The sequence below is a fragment of the Armigeres subalbatus genome, chromosome 2, assembly GCF_024139115.2.
Source record: "Armigeres subalbatus isolate Guangzhou_Male chromosome 2, GZ_Asu_2, whole genome shotgun sequence".
Taxonomy (NCBI): Eukaryota; Metazoa; Arthropoda; class Insecta; order Diptera; family Culicidae; genus Armigeres; species Armigeres subalbatus.
The window spans coordinates 43,825,365-43,840,373 of NC_085140.1; the positions used below are offsets into that span (position 1 = coordinate 43,825,365).

Below are 15,009 nucleotides of genomic sequence, written 5' to 3' on the forward strand. Positions count from 1 at the left end.
CTTGATTTCGTATCGTTTCGAAGTCTCGAAAGTAGATCTATGTTTCGTTCCGTTTCGTTCCGAATCAACATTGACATTTCAAATTTCGTTTCGTTTCGTTTCGTTATGAAAAAGTGTGTTATCGCATATCCTTAGGTAAAATGTTGATGAATTAGGGTTTGTATTTTTCGTTGTGGTGAGACGAAAACAAACGATTTTCGAGCTGAATGAAAATCCTTTTTCGAAGTCTGTGGCGAGAATCATCTTTCCCTCGCTACTTTTTTTTCCCAAGAACAAGCCTGAAAGATAAACAAAAATCGTGCCTACTTGATGAAGTTCTTTTATCGTTTCATCATTCTTACGCCTCACCCATGTTTCGCAACAATTTTCGGTATGCATTCATAAAAAAAATATTACTACAACGGGATTCGAACCCAGAACCCCAACAAAAATGGCACTGAGTTGCGCTCACTCTACCACCACATCGACTTGAGAATAGGTTATTTGATCCATTAGGGATATTGGGGATTGGTTATTTGATCCATGAAATCTAATCTTGTTTGCATTAGTGAAGGCACGAAAAGAATAAAGGAAGTAAGAAAACGAGCAAATCAACTTTTCGTGGCACTGACAGTGAGGGAGAAATAGTTATCTCTCATCAGGCCTTTTTTTCCCGCAAAATTATTTCTAGGCGAAAATCTGCGTGAGGGAGCATTACGATCTCTGCTCTCAATAGATAATGAACAATGATAAAATATAAGCAAAAAAGTCTATCGAATTTGTATAGAAGTGCAAAAAAAAATCGGATAGACAGCTCTCACCAAGAAGTGATGATAAAACGCTTCGTTCTCGCGCACAACTGTGTAAAACAAGTTCGTAGCAAACTACAAGGTGAGAGTGATGGACGCGCACGCCCCAAAGCACGAAAACCCGCGTGGATGCGACGTCTGGAGACCCGCATCGCCACACTGCGGTCAAAGGTTGGTCGATTAACACAGTACAAGCAGGGGAATCGATCAACCAGGCTAGCTCGGAATGGTGATGAAATTGTGAAACCCTCAGAACTCCGTGATCTCACCGAAGCGAACATAACTGAGATCCTCGACACTCATGTACAGCGGTTGAGTGTTCTTGCTAAACGACTGCGACGTTATGGAGAATGTTCGAAGAGGAAGGAGCAAAATCAAATGTTCAACATCAACGAAAGGGAGTTCTACAACCACATCCGAAACGACAAAGTCGATTTTGGCGAGGGCCTTCCGGAGATTGGAGAAATCACGCAGTTTTGGTCCAATCTATGGGAGAACCCCGTCATACACAACAGCGATGGAGTGTGGATAGCAGAAGAAGAGCAATATTGTGGAGACATGACTGCTATCAGCGTGACCGCCCAAGACATACGTGAGGCTACCCGGTATACCAGGAATTGGGCTGCACCAGGACCCGAGGAACAAAAAGGTTGTCGACGCAAAACACGAGGCTGCAAGGACCAGGTCATCATTGATGCAGTCGTTGTTGGGCAGGCCACCTACAAGCAAAGAAACCTGAACATGGCGTATATCGACTATAAAAAGGCATACGACTCAGTACCTCACTCGTACCTTCTTAAGGTACTGCAGTTGTATAAGATAGACGGTAACGTCATCAGGCTAATGCAGCATGCTATGGGAATGTGGAGCACATCCCAACACATTACCGACGGAGAAAAGGTGTTACGGTCCAGGACTGTCAGCATCAGGAGGGCATATTCCAAAGCGATACTTGTGATTTAGCCTTGCCATGAACCCTCTTAGCAGAGCACTCAACCAACACAACTATGGCTATCATTTGAAGAGTGGGGAAAGGAGTACAAACATTACCCACACCTTCTTTATGGACGACTTGAAGCTGTTTGCGGAATCTGTGGAGAAGCTGCACCAATTTCTGCGGCTTGTAACGGTATTCAGCAACGACATCCGGATGGAGTTTGGTATCGATAAATGTCGATCCATACATCTACACCGGGGTCACCTGGTGGATGCCGACAGTTTCCGCGTCAACGAACAGGAGGAGATTCGAAACATGGTTGAAGGCGAAACGTACAAGTTCCTAGGTTTCCTGCAACTGAAAGTAATTCGCCATACGACGATCAAGAAAGAGCTGCAGGAAAAATTCTTGCATCGTGTCAACGGTATTTTGAAGAGCCTCTTGTCGGCCGGCAACAAGGTGAAGGCGATAAACACGTTTGCTGTGCCCTTGTAGACATACAGTTTCGGGGTGGTGAAGTGGACCAAGACTGACTTGGAGGCGTTTGACCGAGCAGTACGAGTGGCGTTCACTAAGCATCGCATGTGCCATCCAAAATCGTCCATTGAGAGAGTCACCCTGCCACGTACAGTAGGAGGAAGAGGCGTCACCGATATACAAACACTATGTGTTTCCCAGATCCAGCAGTTGCGAAGATACTTCGTGGAAAGCCAGAACCGCCACGAAATCTATCGCGCTGTGTGTGAAGCTGACCACGGATTCAGTGCCCTGCATTTGGCACAGGAGGACTATCAGCTGAATGACGACATCAAATCTGTCGACGAGATAATCGCATCTTGGAGGCAGAAGGAGCTGCATGGGACGCACCCCCATCAACTGGAGATGGAATATATCGACAAAGCGGCGTCGAATACGTGGCTGGTGCGGGGTGAACTCTTGTCAGAAACCGAAGGATTCATAGTAGCCATCCAGGACCGGGTAATTGCGACGAAGAACTATCGGCACTATATATTGCACGAGAACGTGGAGGACCGCTGCAGGAAGTGCAATTCAGTAGGAGAGACGATCGAACATATCGTGTCCGGGTGTTCAGCCTTAGCTGATTCAGCCTATCTCGGTCGTCATAACGAAGTAGCCAAGATTGTGCACCAACAGCTTGCTTTAAAGCACAACTTGGTTAACCAGTTTGTCGCCTACTACAAATATGTGCCTGTCCCGGTTCTGGAAAATAGTTTCGTGAAGCTGTACTGGGATCGCGAGATCATAACGGATGTCCTCATTCGTGCCAATCAGCCCGATATTGTGGTCTACGACAAAAGGATGAAGCGGGTAACCCTCATCGACATTGCTGTACTGCTAGACCATAATGTCCAAACAACATTCTCCACCAAGACAACGAAGTAACACGACTTGGCGGAGGAGTTGAAGCAGATGTGGGACCTGGAGGACGTGCGTATAACTCCGGTTGTTATCTCAGCAACCGGAATCGTCCCAAAATCTCTTCTGAGATCCTTAGGAGAGCTGGAACTATCTCATAACCTACATAGCATCCAAAAGACAGTGGTTCTTGGAACTTGCAGCATCGTAAGAAGATTCCTGAACCATATTATTATAGGATTTTAAGTCAACCGGCGAATGAGATCCACAGAGCCTAATCCCCTTTGGCATTCAGATTGCCCGGGGTAGATGAAAATTCCCAGCACGCTTGCTGAGGAAGTGCCAAAACTCTATAATAATAATAATAATAATAATAATGTATATTACACACTGCCGAAGAAGAATTCAAATCACTATAAATTCATAAACAATTTTTAAGCTCTTTTAGTGGAATGTCTTCAACTGTCTAAGACGAGTTTAGTACTTTCCATTTAATTCTACTACGTTTGGTTATCTTTACAGATACTTATTTCGACCTCAACTGTGAGGCCGTCTTCAGTGTCTCGTAATTGACTCGACTTATAAATTCATGGCACACAATACTTCGTACATTAAATTTGCAAAATTAATAAACAAACTTGGATGCATGAAATGTTTCCTAAAAGCTCCCTAAAAGCTCATACGCATTTGCGTTATTTTCTAGTACTTTATTTAAAAGGTAAATTAAAGTAAATCTTTGGTGTTCAAGTCCTTTCTTGTTTGATGTTTGCCTCAATTAATAGAACAGAAAGGAATTAGCACAGGGGTGTTTTCCTGTCAGATTTTTCTTTTAATTTGGCAAAGCTATGAAAACAAAAAACAAATCCTGATTTAATATTATATTGCTTCCGGCGAAAACAAAAACCATACGCAAACACGCTTCTTTGACCAGGATATATTGCATCACTGAGACAGAAATTCGCGGAATCAATTCAACACCAATTGCGTTAGCTGCTGTCGGACCTACCAACGTACGTGTGTCTGTGACTTACCGGCAATGAACTTGGTCAGAATCCACGCTTCCATCGGTGTCAGCGAGTGGTGGTACACGTGCAAATCGGTGATCTGGGACTGCTTCTTCCGGAGCACGAAAAATATCGTGTCGGCGAACTCGGAGAGCTTCGAGAGGTAGTACACGTAGCACAGGTTGAACATCTGTTCCCATGGGCGATAGAAACCAATAACGAAACAAACCGTGGAGTAAAATTGAGCTAATATATATTTTTTTTATCGAAAATGGTGTCTGTATCATACCCGCCTCGACAGTGGTCCATCGTTGTAGTCAACCGTTTGGCACGTGAAACTGTACCCCTGTAGCCATCCCGCCATCAGGTGCTGGGGGAAAATAGGGGGGCGATTAAATTAAGTCGATTTAGTGACGCGACGCGTCGGTGTTGATGAATGTCTCATCACAGACGGCCGTACCTCGTAGAACATGTAACCGCTGAGTAGCACCTGGAACATGTTGTAGTAGATGATGATTCGCCGCAGGTCCATCGGTTTCCGGTCTCGCATGTACAGTGGGCCGAGCCAGAGCACGAATATCAGGTAGGAGATCATCATTCCCAGCGTGGGCAGCGGGTTATCCATGAAGGGGAGACTTTTGGCACGAGGATCTGGAAAATGGTAAAATTAGGGGGGATTAATGGGAGAATTTATAATTTATTTAACAGCAATATGTGGCTTAGTAGCAGATATATTTTAGCTATAAACTGTTGTACAGATTGTTAACCTAAGCATGTCTGTAGTATTGTACTATTTTTTAATTACCTACATTGATATTGCGAATTTTAATTTAATGAACTAGTTCGTCACTTGTACCGTTAAAAATGTAGTTCGAAATATAAAGTTTAATTCACAACAATTTTTGAACCCTGACAACTTTATTATATCAATCGCATTTTCAATAGAAAATAGTTATACAGTGGATGTCGGAATTCGCATATAGGGTAGCTTATAAACATACTATATATATAATAATATAAACATCAAATTGATAAATTGATTATTATATATAAAATGGTCAATCGGAGCATTTCTTTTTTCATTTAAAAAAAACCTTGATTAATCCACCTAGCGGTGCCTTACTCGTACAAAAAAAAATACTAAGAAATATAAGTGAGTGCTTTTTAGCATGTTTTGCGCATAGAAAATAGTATTTTGGCCATAACTTTTGATTTCATAGTCCAATCTGGCCAATTTTCAATAGCAAACAATGGGACAGGATTCTCAGTCGAATGCAACTTGTTGCGAGTTGTAGCGGCCAATGCTAAGTTCCAAAAAGTGTGTCTACAAAATTTTGTACACTTACACACATACACACAAACAAACATCACCTCAATTCGTCGAGCTGAGTCGATTGGTATATATCACTATGGGTCTCCGATCCTTCTATCAAAAGTTTGGTTTTGGAGTGATCATATAGCCTTTACGAACACTTAGTATACGAGAAAGGCAAAAAGTGTTGACCTAGAAATGATAAAAATAAACCTATCAATGTTGTAGATTGCTTTTATGCTATTTCCAAAACAAATGGCATCTATCGAATGAAAGTGCCTGCATTATATCCTCGTTATATCGAATATGCCGGTTGAGGTAGATCAGTTTGTTTGGCCATAGCTGAGTCAGCGTGAATGAATAAAACCAACAACAAATGATCAATGAAATATTTCGTTCGATCAATTTCCCGAACAGGAAACTCAACTTGTGTACAAGTTTGAATGTTCTATACAAGTGGAATATGGTTCGAAAAGTAATTTGCTTCGAACTTGCCTACGATTAATCCGGTGGAATGTCTCAAGAGATGTAGACAAAACCTTTGAATCACCTGCTCGTCGAATAGCAACAAAGCGCGTGAAACCGTTTTTGAACGGTTGGCTGATAAATATCGTTTGTCGGTTTCGCTCTATTTGGTACAATTGATTCCGAATCGAGTGCATGTTAGACTTCCGTGATAAGAGCTATATTATAGGAACGTTTGCCACGTACAATCATGAAACCATCTTTGTGATAGGAGCCGATTTAACAAAAGGACATTCGAATGGTAGATTGTAACATTGGATTGGTAAGAATGATACATATTTACTTTGTTGTGCTAACTTATATTGATAGGAAGCTTGATAATCGATGAACCATCATAGGAACCTCTTGAACAAATGCAGATGGTCTTCATAAGTAGAACCGAAACGGCCGCGTCTGATTATACATTAGCACCTCAGCGTATCGATCAGTGCGCAGCAAGCCATGACTCGGTCTTGGGAAAAGAAATAAAGCATTCCCACAGTTAATTTGGCCTTGCATGTTGTCCGCTGGTTGACAGGTAAGTAGGAGGTTGTTCTGTCTCCCGTGAGGCCTGAAGCCGACCTTGAGAAAGCACCCAAGGTGAGCTGGCCGAGGCGTGAGGACGTCGGCACCACAGGACGTGATGACGTCCACGGTGATAACAAATGGACACACTATGCCCAGGAAGTCGAGAAAGTTTCCCATCCGAAAACATCCACGACCGGACCGAGCATCGAACTTGCGATCTCCGGTTTGACAATCCTACGCCATTTTTAAACAAAATATTTTAAGCTCTTTTTAGTGGAATGTATTTAACCCCTCTAAAACGAGTTTAGTACTTTTCATTTAATTCCACTACATTTGGAATTAAATGGAAACGTAGTGGAATTAACCGGAAAGTATTAAACTCGTCTTGGACGATTGAATCCTACGCCTTTGCTCGCAAGGCTAACTGGAGACCCCTAAGACCATTCAGTCTACTTCGTTCAAATAATATCCAATGTTGATAGAATCATACTCAAATCTCAATCATCGAGCTTTGTGCACGAGGTAACTCGCTTGCGATTCTGCAGGGAGAGCAGAATAGCATAAAAGCACAATCAAGTGGTATTTTTTAATTTAAAATCCTTCATTTAAATCAATGAAAGTTATTTCAATGCAATTTCACAAAGACGAGCACGCCAAAAACATGCAATGTTGCAAAACACGAGTCTAATCATGCACGGTTTTCCATCAGTGCAAAAGGATTTGGTTTGGACTCTTGGTTTTTTTTTGCCAAAATCCAATGGATTCCATTGACGAGCTCAGGCACGGTTGGGTCATTTCGATTAAGTGTGTTTTTCCACGTTTTCACAGTGTACCACGCAAATTTGATGTCACACACTCCGTTGCTTAGATTGCAATTGTGACGTCATGCTCGTTTGGCTACACTAACTGACAGTTCGTTTGACTACACTCGCCTTCGCCTCAGCTCGTTTATGGAATCTATAGTGTCTTTAGTGTGTATGTGTCAGAAAGGGATAAGGGTCGTTTGGCCGAAAGTCATCCGGCCGAAATTAATTTGACCGAAGGCCACCAGGCCGAAAGTTGTGTAGCCGAGTAGGTCATTTGGTCCAAAATGCCGTTTGGCTGAAATGGTCGTTTGGCAAAAATAACCATTTAATAGGAAAACGGGCCGAAAATGTTGTTATGCGAACAAGTCGTGTGACCGAAAAAATTGTGATATGTTATACCGTGGATCCCTGGTAACATGGACGTTTTCAATTGGAGCCCCGTTGTTTTGAACATTGTTCAAATTAAAAATTGTTCAAACGTCATTTAGCACGTGAGATCGAGAAAAAATTAATGGAACATCGTGAAACGGAAAGCAGAGTCAAAACAAAACAGTAAAGAGAGCAGCCAGAAACCGGTTTGTTTGATACCAATAGAGTAATCAGAAGTTAAAATTAAAAAGTGAACCCCGTTTATATGAATGAGGTACCGTTCACGGTCCACGGTCGTACAGACTGAACACTTAACACCTAGCATGAGACAACGGACAAAGCATAACACCCATTGAATCAGTGGAGAATTTCATCACGGAAAGTTTCTTCCTTACCGGAACGGGAGTCGAAGCTGCACTCCATATCACATGAATCTACACGATTGACGTCGCTAGCCGGACGGCCACGAAAATCTCTGTTATCTCACTCATCATTTTTCACCTCTGATTTTTCTCTTTTTGCTTTTCATTTCTCAAGTGAAAAATTAAACGTGAGAAATGTGACCTCTCACTTACCTCTTCTCACTTTTCATTGTAAAAGTGAGAAGTGTGAAGTGAAACGTCAAACGGCATTTTCGTCCAAACAACTTTTTCAGCCATACTTGTCCGTCGAACAATACATTCGGCCAAATGATTGTATGACTTTTTTTGGCCAAATTACCTGTTTGGTCCTATGTTTGGTTTGGCATATGCTCCTGGGATTTGCGGACGATATCGATATTATCGGAATTGATCGCCGTGCCGTGGAAGAGGCTTTTGCGCCTTTTAAGAGGGAGACAGCGAGGATTGGACTCACGATCGAAACCAGCAAAACGAAGTACATGGTCGCTGGCAATCAACGTGGGTTCATTTGTGGTGGTGGTAGCGAAATGGTGCTGAATGGTGAAAAATTTGAAGTGGTAGAAGAATTTGTGTATCTTGGAACATTAGTGACGTGCGATAATGATGTTACCCGCAAGGTGAAAAGGCGTATTGCAGCTGCAAATAGGGCTTATTACGGACTTCGTAACCAGCTTAAGTCCCGTAGTCTGCAAACGAAAACAAAACTCGCGCTGTATGCTACTCTGATTTTTCCGGTGGCTTTATACGGCCATGAGACATGGACGTTAAAGGAGGCTGATCGGAAGGCTTTTGGAGTGTTTGAGCGTAAGGTGCTGCGGACAATACTCGGCGGTAAACAGGAGAACGGTATCTGGCGGCGTCGCATGAATCACGAATTGTACCAGGTGTATAGAGGGCGGGATATTATTGCTTATACAACACGGCAGACTACGGTGGGTTGGTCACGTTATTCGTATGCCGGAAGAACGTCAAGCGAATATAATATTTAGTAGAGAACCCGGAAGAGGCCGCAGGCTTCGTGATAGGCCGCGTACACGAATGCTTTTTGCAGTTGAAGAGGACCTGAGGGCGCTCAATGTTCAGGGCGACTGGAAGCGATTGGCCCAGGATCGAGTCCAGTGGAGAAAGATACTCCATTCGGCGTAGGTTCATCGAACAGCTGTAGCCCATCAAGTAAGTACCTGTTTGGTCAAACAAAAGTTTGCAGTAGCCATCGAGCAAGCAAGTACAGTGGTTAAGAAATGGTTAAGATACCAAATTCATCTTCGGTGAAATACGTTAGACACACGTTACGTTTTCGTCTTTGTATCGTCAGGAATGAGGCGCTGTTGAAAAGAAATAATTAGTCGCTTACCAAGGCGAGTTCCAATAGATTTCCTTCCCAACTAACATACTATTCCTATCCAGTGCACTCATGAAGCTGCAGAGGATTTCCCGATCTCTTGTAGCAATTAGTGTCGAACTAATTTTCCTCCCCTTATCCTAATTCATTGTGAGGACGTGGCTGGCATCGTAAATGGTCTTGAATTGAAGAAACCTCAAAGCATTTACAGTGAGAATATCTGTTCGTCGAAAGAGGGTTTATTCAATTGATGAGCTGGGCATATTTATTGTTTCTCGGCCAATCATGGCTAGCGACTACGACGTAATTATAATTATAACCGTCAGCTGAAAGCTATCGGTTTGCTTCCGTCGAGTTTTTTAACAGAGTTGCCAGACTTTCAAGAATGACTTTAATAGCAAAATTGCGATAAATAAAAATGTGTTTTCATAGTCAAATTTGTCGTGTTTTACTGTTTTAAATATGGAATATTTCTCAGAATATATTCCGGCTAAAAACAATACATTTTATGTAACTTTAAAAGTGCATTGCCTATGAGTAGTCATATAAAAATATTACAGCGAAAACGAAATAATTTTGTTTTGAAAAATTCGTGAAAAAATTGATCTCAACAAGTGCCTGGGCAAAACGCACTACCTTAACCAAAGTCGTTTCATAGCCCTCGACACACTCGATATTCAATTAAATTTGACTGGATTTTACAAGTAAGCACGGTTTAGATTTATTTTGATTTAAAGGAAAAGTAAGATCGATTGAATCTCACGTTTATTTGCATGCTCCAAATATGTGTATCAAAATACATTTAAAATCATATTTTAATCTGTTCACTTGACATTAAAAAACCAGCATAAGTCCATTCAAGCAGGGGTGGCATTGCGCAGTTCGACTCGCGACGAGCAAACCATGCAAACTGTCCCCAGGTTTGAATTACATTTCAATAGTTTTTCCATCTGTTTTCAACAACGACACTGCTGGGATTGTGTCGAGTTGGAAAGAGCATATCGTTCTATCTACTCTGGGGCGTTTTGACCAGTGAAACATATTTTTTAATCATACTAGCGAAAAATACCCAGCTTTGCCTATTGTTTTGTTTTGTATTCTACCTTTCCAAATTAAATTACCAAATTTTTAGTACACTCAAACCTTACAGATTCCACACATAAAAAAGCGTTCAGGAATTCGTGAACGCAGTAGTTCACGGTGTCTTTTTGCGTGAACAACAATCACTGATTCGGGAATACAGTCACGTTTTCTGGAACGTTCTGGAAAACGTGACTGGTGTTCCCGAATCCGTGATTGTTGTTCACGAAAAAATACACCGTGAACTCGTTAGTTCACGAATTCAAGAACGCTTTTTTTTGCGTGCAAGACGAATAGGAAACAAAAGTAATTTTTATTTGACATAGATTAACCTCTGAGAAAAGTTCAATCAAAGTTAATTGTCTTTGTACATTAAACCATCCTACCCTAGAAGTTACAAACTACGGTTACGTTGATCATGGCCAAGACGTGATATTTACAAATCCATTTTTTATATGGGTGATAATTTATTTGTACGAACTGTAACGCTTGGTTTGATCCCCACCCTATCCCTTCAGCGTAACGTAATTTGTGATCAATCCTAAAGCCAAGGCACTAGACTAAAAACTGCGTCCCATACCACGATGTCGACGACCCAAGGAGTGAACATTAATCCTCTAAGCAAAGTCACTCCCAACGATTCATCAATCATCTCTTTCCCTTGAATGTGTAACGGTTGGTACGGCTGTCCCCGTTTCTTCCTTTCATGCATTCAAAACCCTTCGTTGATCATGTTATTTATAATCTGATTACCGGGAAGTACCGGATTATCTCCCATTTCAAGTCTGCACGGCAGGCCTGGCCGTTTTAATGGTTGTGTCATATTTAAGATATGCTGCAAATATTAACGCAGACAAGAAAATGCTCGATAATACTATCGACATTTCCAGGATCCTCTTTAATACTGGTTGTGCATGTACTAAGAAAAGACAAGACAATGAAGACATATTCTTGAATCTACTCATCTTTTTCGATTTTTCAAAATATTTAGAGATTGAAAATTCTCATTCAATGCTGTCTTATTGAAATTTTTAAATTTTTCCGCTTTTTTTGTTTTTTTTTTTGGGTAAAAAGGTTGGATAAATATATTAAAGTGTAGCATTCCCCAGTATAAATAATGGGTAATAAATAATAATAATAATAATAAATAGTAAATATGTTCATTTGGTGTTATATATTATTAATTTACATTAAAATCTATATGAAAATAACTTTAAAAAATAATCATCAGGGTACCCGATTGAAGCGATTTGGATAGGAAGAGTGGGTTTGCTAACTTCGTATTATTAACATTTCGTGGAAAGAGGCTTTTCGAAATCTGGACAAATGAAAATTTAAAAAAAGTATATGAAAGGAAAGATCCATTAATTACGTAACTTAAAAATCGATCATTTTCAACCCCCTCTCCCCCTATGCCACATAGAGGTGTGCGCCGGTCCGATATTCGTCGGCGGCGGCGTTTTCGGCGTCACGCCGAAAGCCATTTTAGCCGGCGGCGGCGGCGTAAATTGTCATGGCGATTTCTTCATAACGTTTTTCTAAGATTTTTTTTTGCATTTCCTCGGGATATTTTCAAGACATTTCGCAAGAAAAATCTAATGAACTTCTCCAGAAAAACTATCGTTGCAATTTGCATGAAAAACTTCAGAAATGTTCCTAACTTCTGCAGGAAAAACTTCAGAAATTTACATAAAGTTCCTGTTGAATTTCTGTTGAATATTCTTCGAAATTGTCACAGAAAATTCTTGATAATTGTAGGAGAGTGCGGTTGGTAGAATGGGTGTTTAACCGTTGGCTTTCTCAGTCTAGAATAATAAAGACGGCTAGCTTGGCATGGCCAACAATAAAACAGTAAATTCTTAAGAATTTCCGCGGGAGACTTTCAAGAAAAAATCTCTGGAATGTTCACCAGAAATTGTCCGTAAGATTAACGGAAACTTCTTTAGAATTTCCGCGAAGGATTGTTCAAAATGTCTCCATGAAAATTTGTTCTTCCTAATTGTTCTAATTGGTTTCTACGGGAAATTCTTTGTACATTAGACGTTCGATAACTGAAAGTAATTTAACTGCAATGCTTTTAACAGCATTTCGATAGTTACATCAGTTTTGCACTTATTAGACAGCTAAGCTTTAAAACGATGTCAATGTCTATGATAGCTGCATAGCGCTGAACAATCAAGTGCACTTCTATTCTGACGCCGTCTGACAATTGTTTGCCGTCTTGAATACGTCGCAGTTATCGAACACCTTTGGCTAGCTGAAACGAAAACATGTTGCAGTTATCGAACGACTAATGTATTGTCCATAGGAAATTGTTGGAAAATCCCATTGGCCGCAAGCAACACACGGCCGAACTGGTAATTTGGCCCAAATAGTCGTTTGCCCTAACAGGTCGTTTGGCCGAATAGGTCATCAGCCCAAAAATCCTGTTTGGCCGAAATGGTCGTTTGGCAGAATGGAATATTTGTCCGAAAATATAGTTTAGGCCAACAGGTTATACGGCCAAATGTCAAAAACTGAACGCGTAATTTAATCCAAAATATCTATTTGGCCTAATAACATTTACGTTGAAAAGGCTAATTGTCAAACGACCCTTGAACGGAATTTCGTAACTTCTCTACTTTTTAATTTGATACTGGCCTTTAAGTCTAAAGCCATCCAAACAAATCCCATTAAGCCGAATTGATATTCGGATAAACATATTTTTGGCAAAATGATCAATTCAGCCGAACAACACTTTTCAAAGAAGGTTGCAGAAAGTACATTTTTTGGGCCAAATGGCTCTTTCTACAAAATGCCATTTTTCACGAAACAGCTTTTTTGGTCAAATGATCTATATTCTGTCAAACGAATTTTTCATCCAAACGGCAAATTCAGCCAAATAGTTAGGGTAAACTACTTTTTACAAGTCTGCCAAAATTTTCCTTTTGCCATTGCCACAGCCATTGCTTTCGGCCAAACTACATTTTCGGTCAAACCAGTTTTGACCTGATAACAGTTTCCGTGAAACGTTTAGTTTTGCTTAATGGTACCTGGTTAGATGTCTTTTGGGCTAAATGCCAGTATCGACTTAAAAATAGAGAGGCCACGGCCACAAAAAACTATTTCTGCAAAATGTCATTTTTGGCCAACGAACGTTTCAGCCGGACAACCTGGTGAGGCAAATGGCTTTTTCGGCCAAATTGCCAGTTCGGCCGTCTGTCGCTTTCGGTCAATGGAACTTACCAAGAATTTCTAATCGAAAATAGAAAGAATTTTCTGAAGAAATCCAAAAAAGTACTCAAAAATTCCGAGCATCTTTTTGATGTTTTAAAGTTGGCTATGCCAAACTAGCCGTTTAGTGATGTTCCCTACGAAAAAATCACTCTAATAAAGGATAAAAAAAACTAACCGTCCCATATAATCTAGATTGGGGAAGTCGACGTGAAGCATCTCTTTTATCAGTCACAATTTTCTGTGTGAATTTCAAAGAATACTCAACAGAAACTCAAAAGGAACATTCCGTGGATATTCCGAACATTTTCCTATAGAAAGTTTTCACTTCTCGTGAAAACTCTGAAGAGATTCTCATGTGAATCCCGAACAACTTTCCTTGGTAAATCCAAAGAACTCCTCTTGGTAAATTCAAAGAGTTCTCGATATTTAAAATTAGTTTCCGGGGAAAATCTGAAAATAATTTTCGAATAACTATTCTGGAAAATCTGGAAATCTTTCGTTAAAATGTTGAGGCGAAAATCAAAAGATTCGACCGTTATTGTCTTGAAAATATCCAAAATGACCAATTCAGCCAAACGACTCTTTCGACTGAAAGTCCTTTTCGACCAAACGACTATTTCGGCCGAAGGACATATTCACGATTTTTTAGCCATAGGAACTGTTCGACCAAATGACATTCTCGGCCAAATAACTTTAGGCTAGATATCCTAGCGAAGTCTGAAAACATAATGAGATCATATAGAAAACATATTTTGATTTTGACATCAAATTGAGTCATAATTCGTATTCAAATATGTATAAATCATTATGATTGATTACATATTTTGATCTCATTTTGCTGTACATGACTAAATTGAATGATATGACATCAAACTGTGTACTTATTTTGTTATCGGAAACCTATAACAAAATTAGTTTTCGATTTGCTCTCATCGAAAGCAGGAATAGTTAAAGATTGACTGCTGTTACGTTTTGTTATTTTAACCAAAAAGATATCAAATTAAGTAAACATAATCGATGATTTCACAACATTAAAAAAAAGTTATCGGTTTGCTCGGGAAGGCTTCTACCAAATAGTCTTTTCGGTTAAACGACATATTCGGCCTAAAAACTTTCAGCCTTGTGGCTTTCTGCCGAACGACTCTTTTCTGTTCAAAACTTCAATTTCAATTTGATTTTTTTGAATTTCATCGGGAACTCCTTCGCAATTTTCACGCTTAGTTTTTACAGACAGCTTTTCAAAATTTCAACAAGATATTGTATGGATTTTTCATGGAAATATTTGGTATCTTCACAAAAAATTCTTTGGAGTTTCAACGTGATGTTGTAGAGATCTATCAGGAAA

General features: G+C 40.2%; 1 protein-coding gene across 1 annotated transcript in view; it reads right to left on the bottom strand.

The window, feature by feature from the left end:
* Positions 1-15,009, bottom strand: part of LOC134214322 (elongation of very long chain fatty acids protein 7-like) — a 124,261-nt gene that overhangs the window by 17,790 nt on the left and 91,462 nt on the right. Inside the window, exons 2-4 of the mRNA XM_062693725.1 lie at positions 4,567-4,757; positions 4,396-4,476; positions 4,134-4,296 (exon numbers count right to left, since the gene is read on the bottom strand). Of these exons, the coding sequence (XP_062549709.1) occupies positions 4,134-4,296; positions 4,396-4,476; positions 4,567-4,757 (435 nt within the window). The remainder of the gene's footprint in view (positions 1-4,133; positions 4,297-4,395; positions 4,477-4,566; positions 4,758-15,009) is intronic.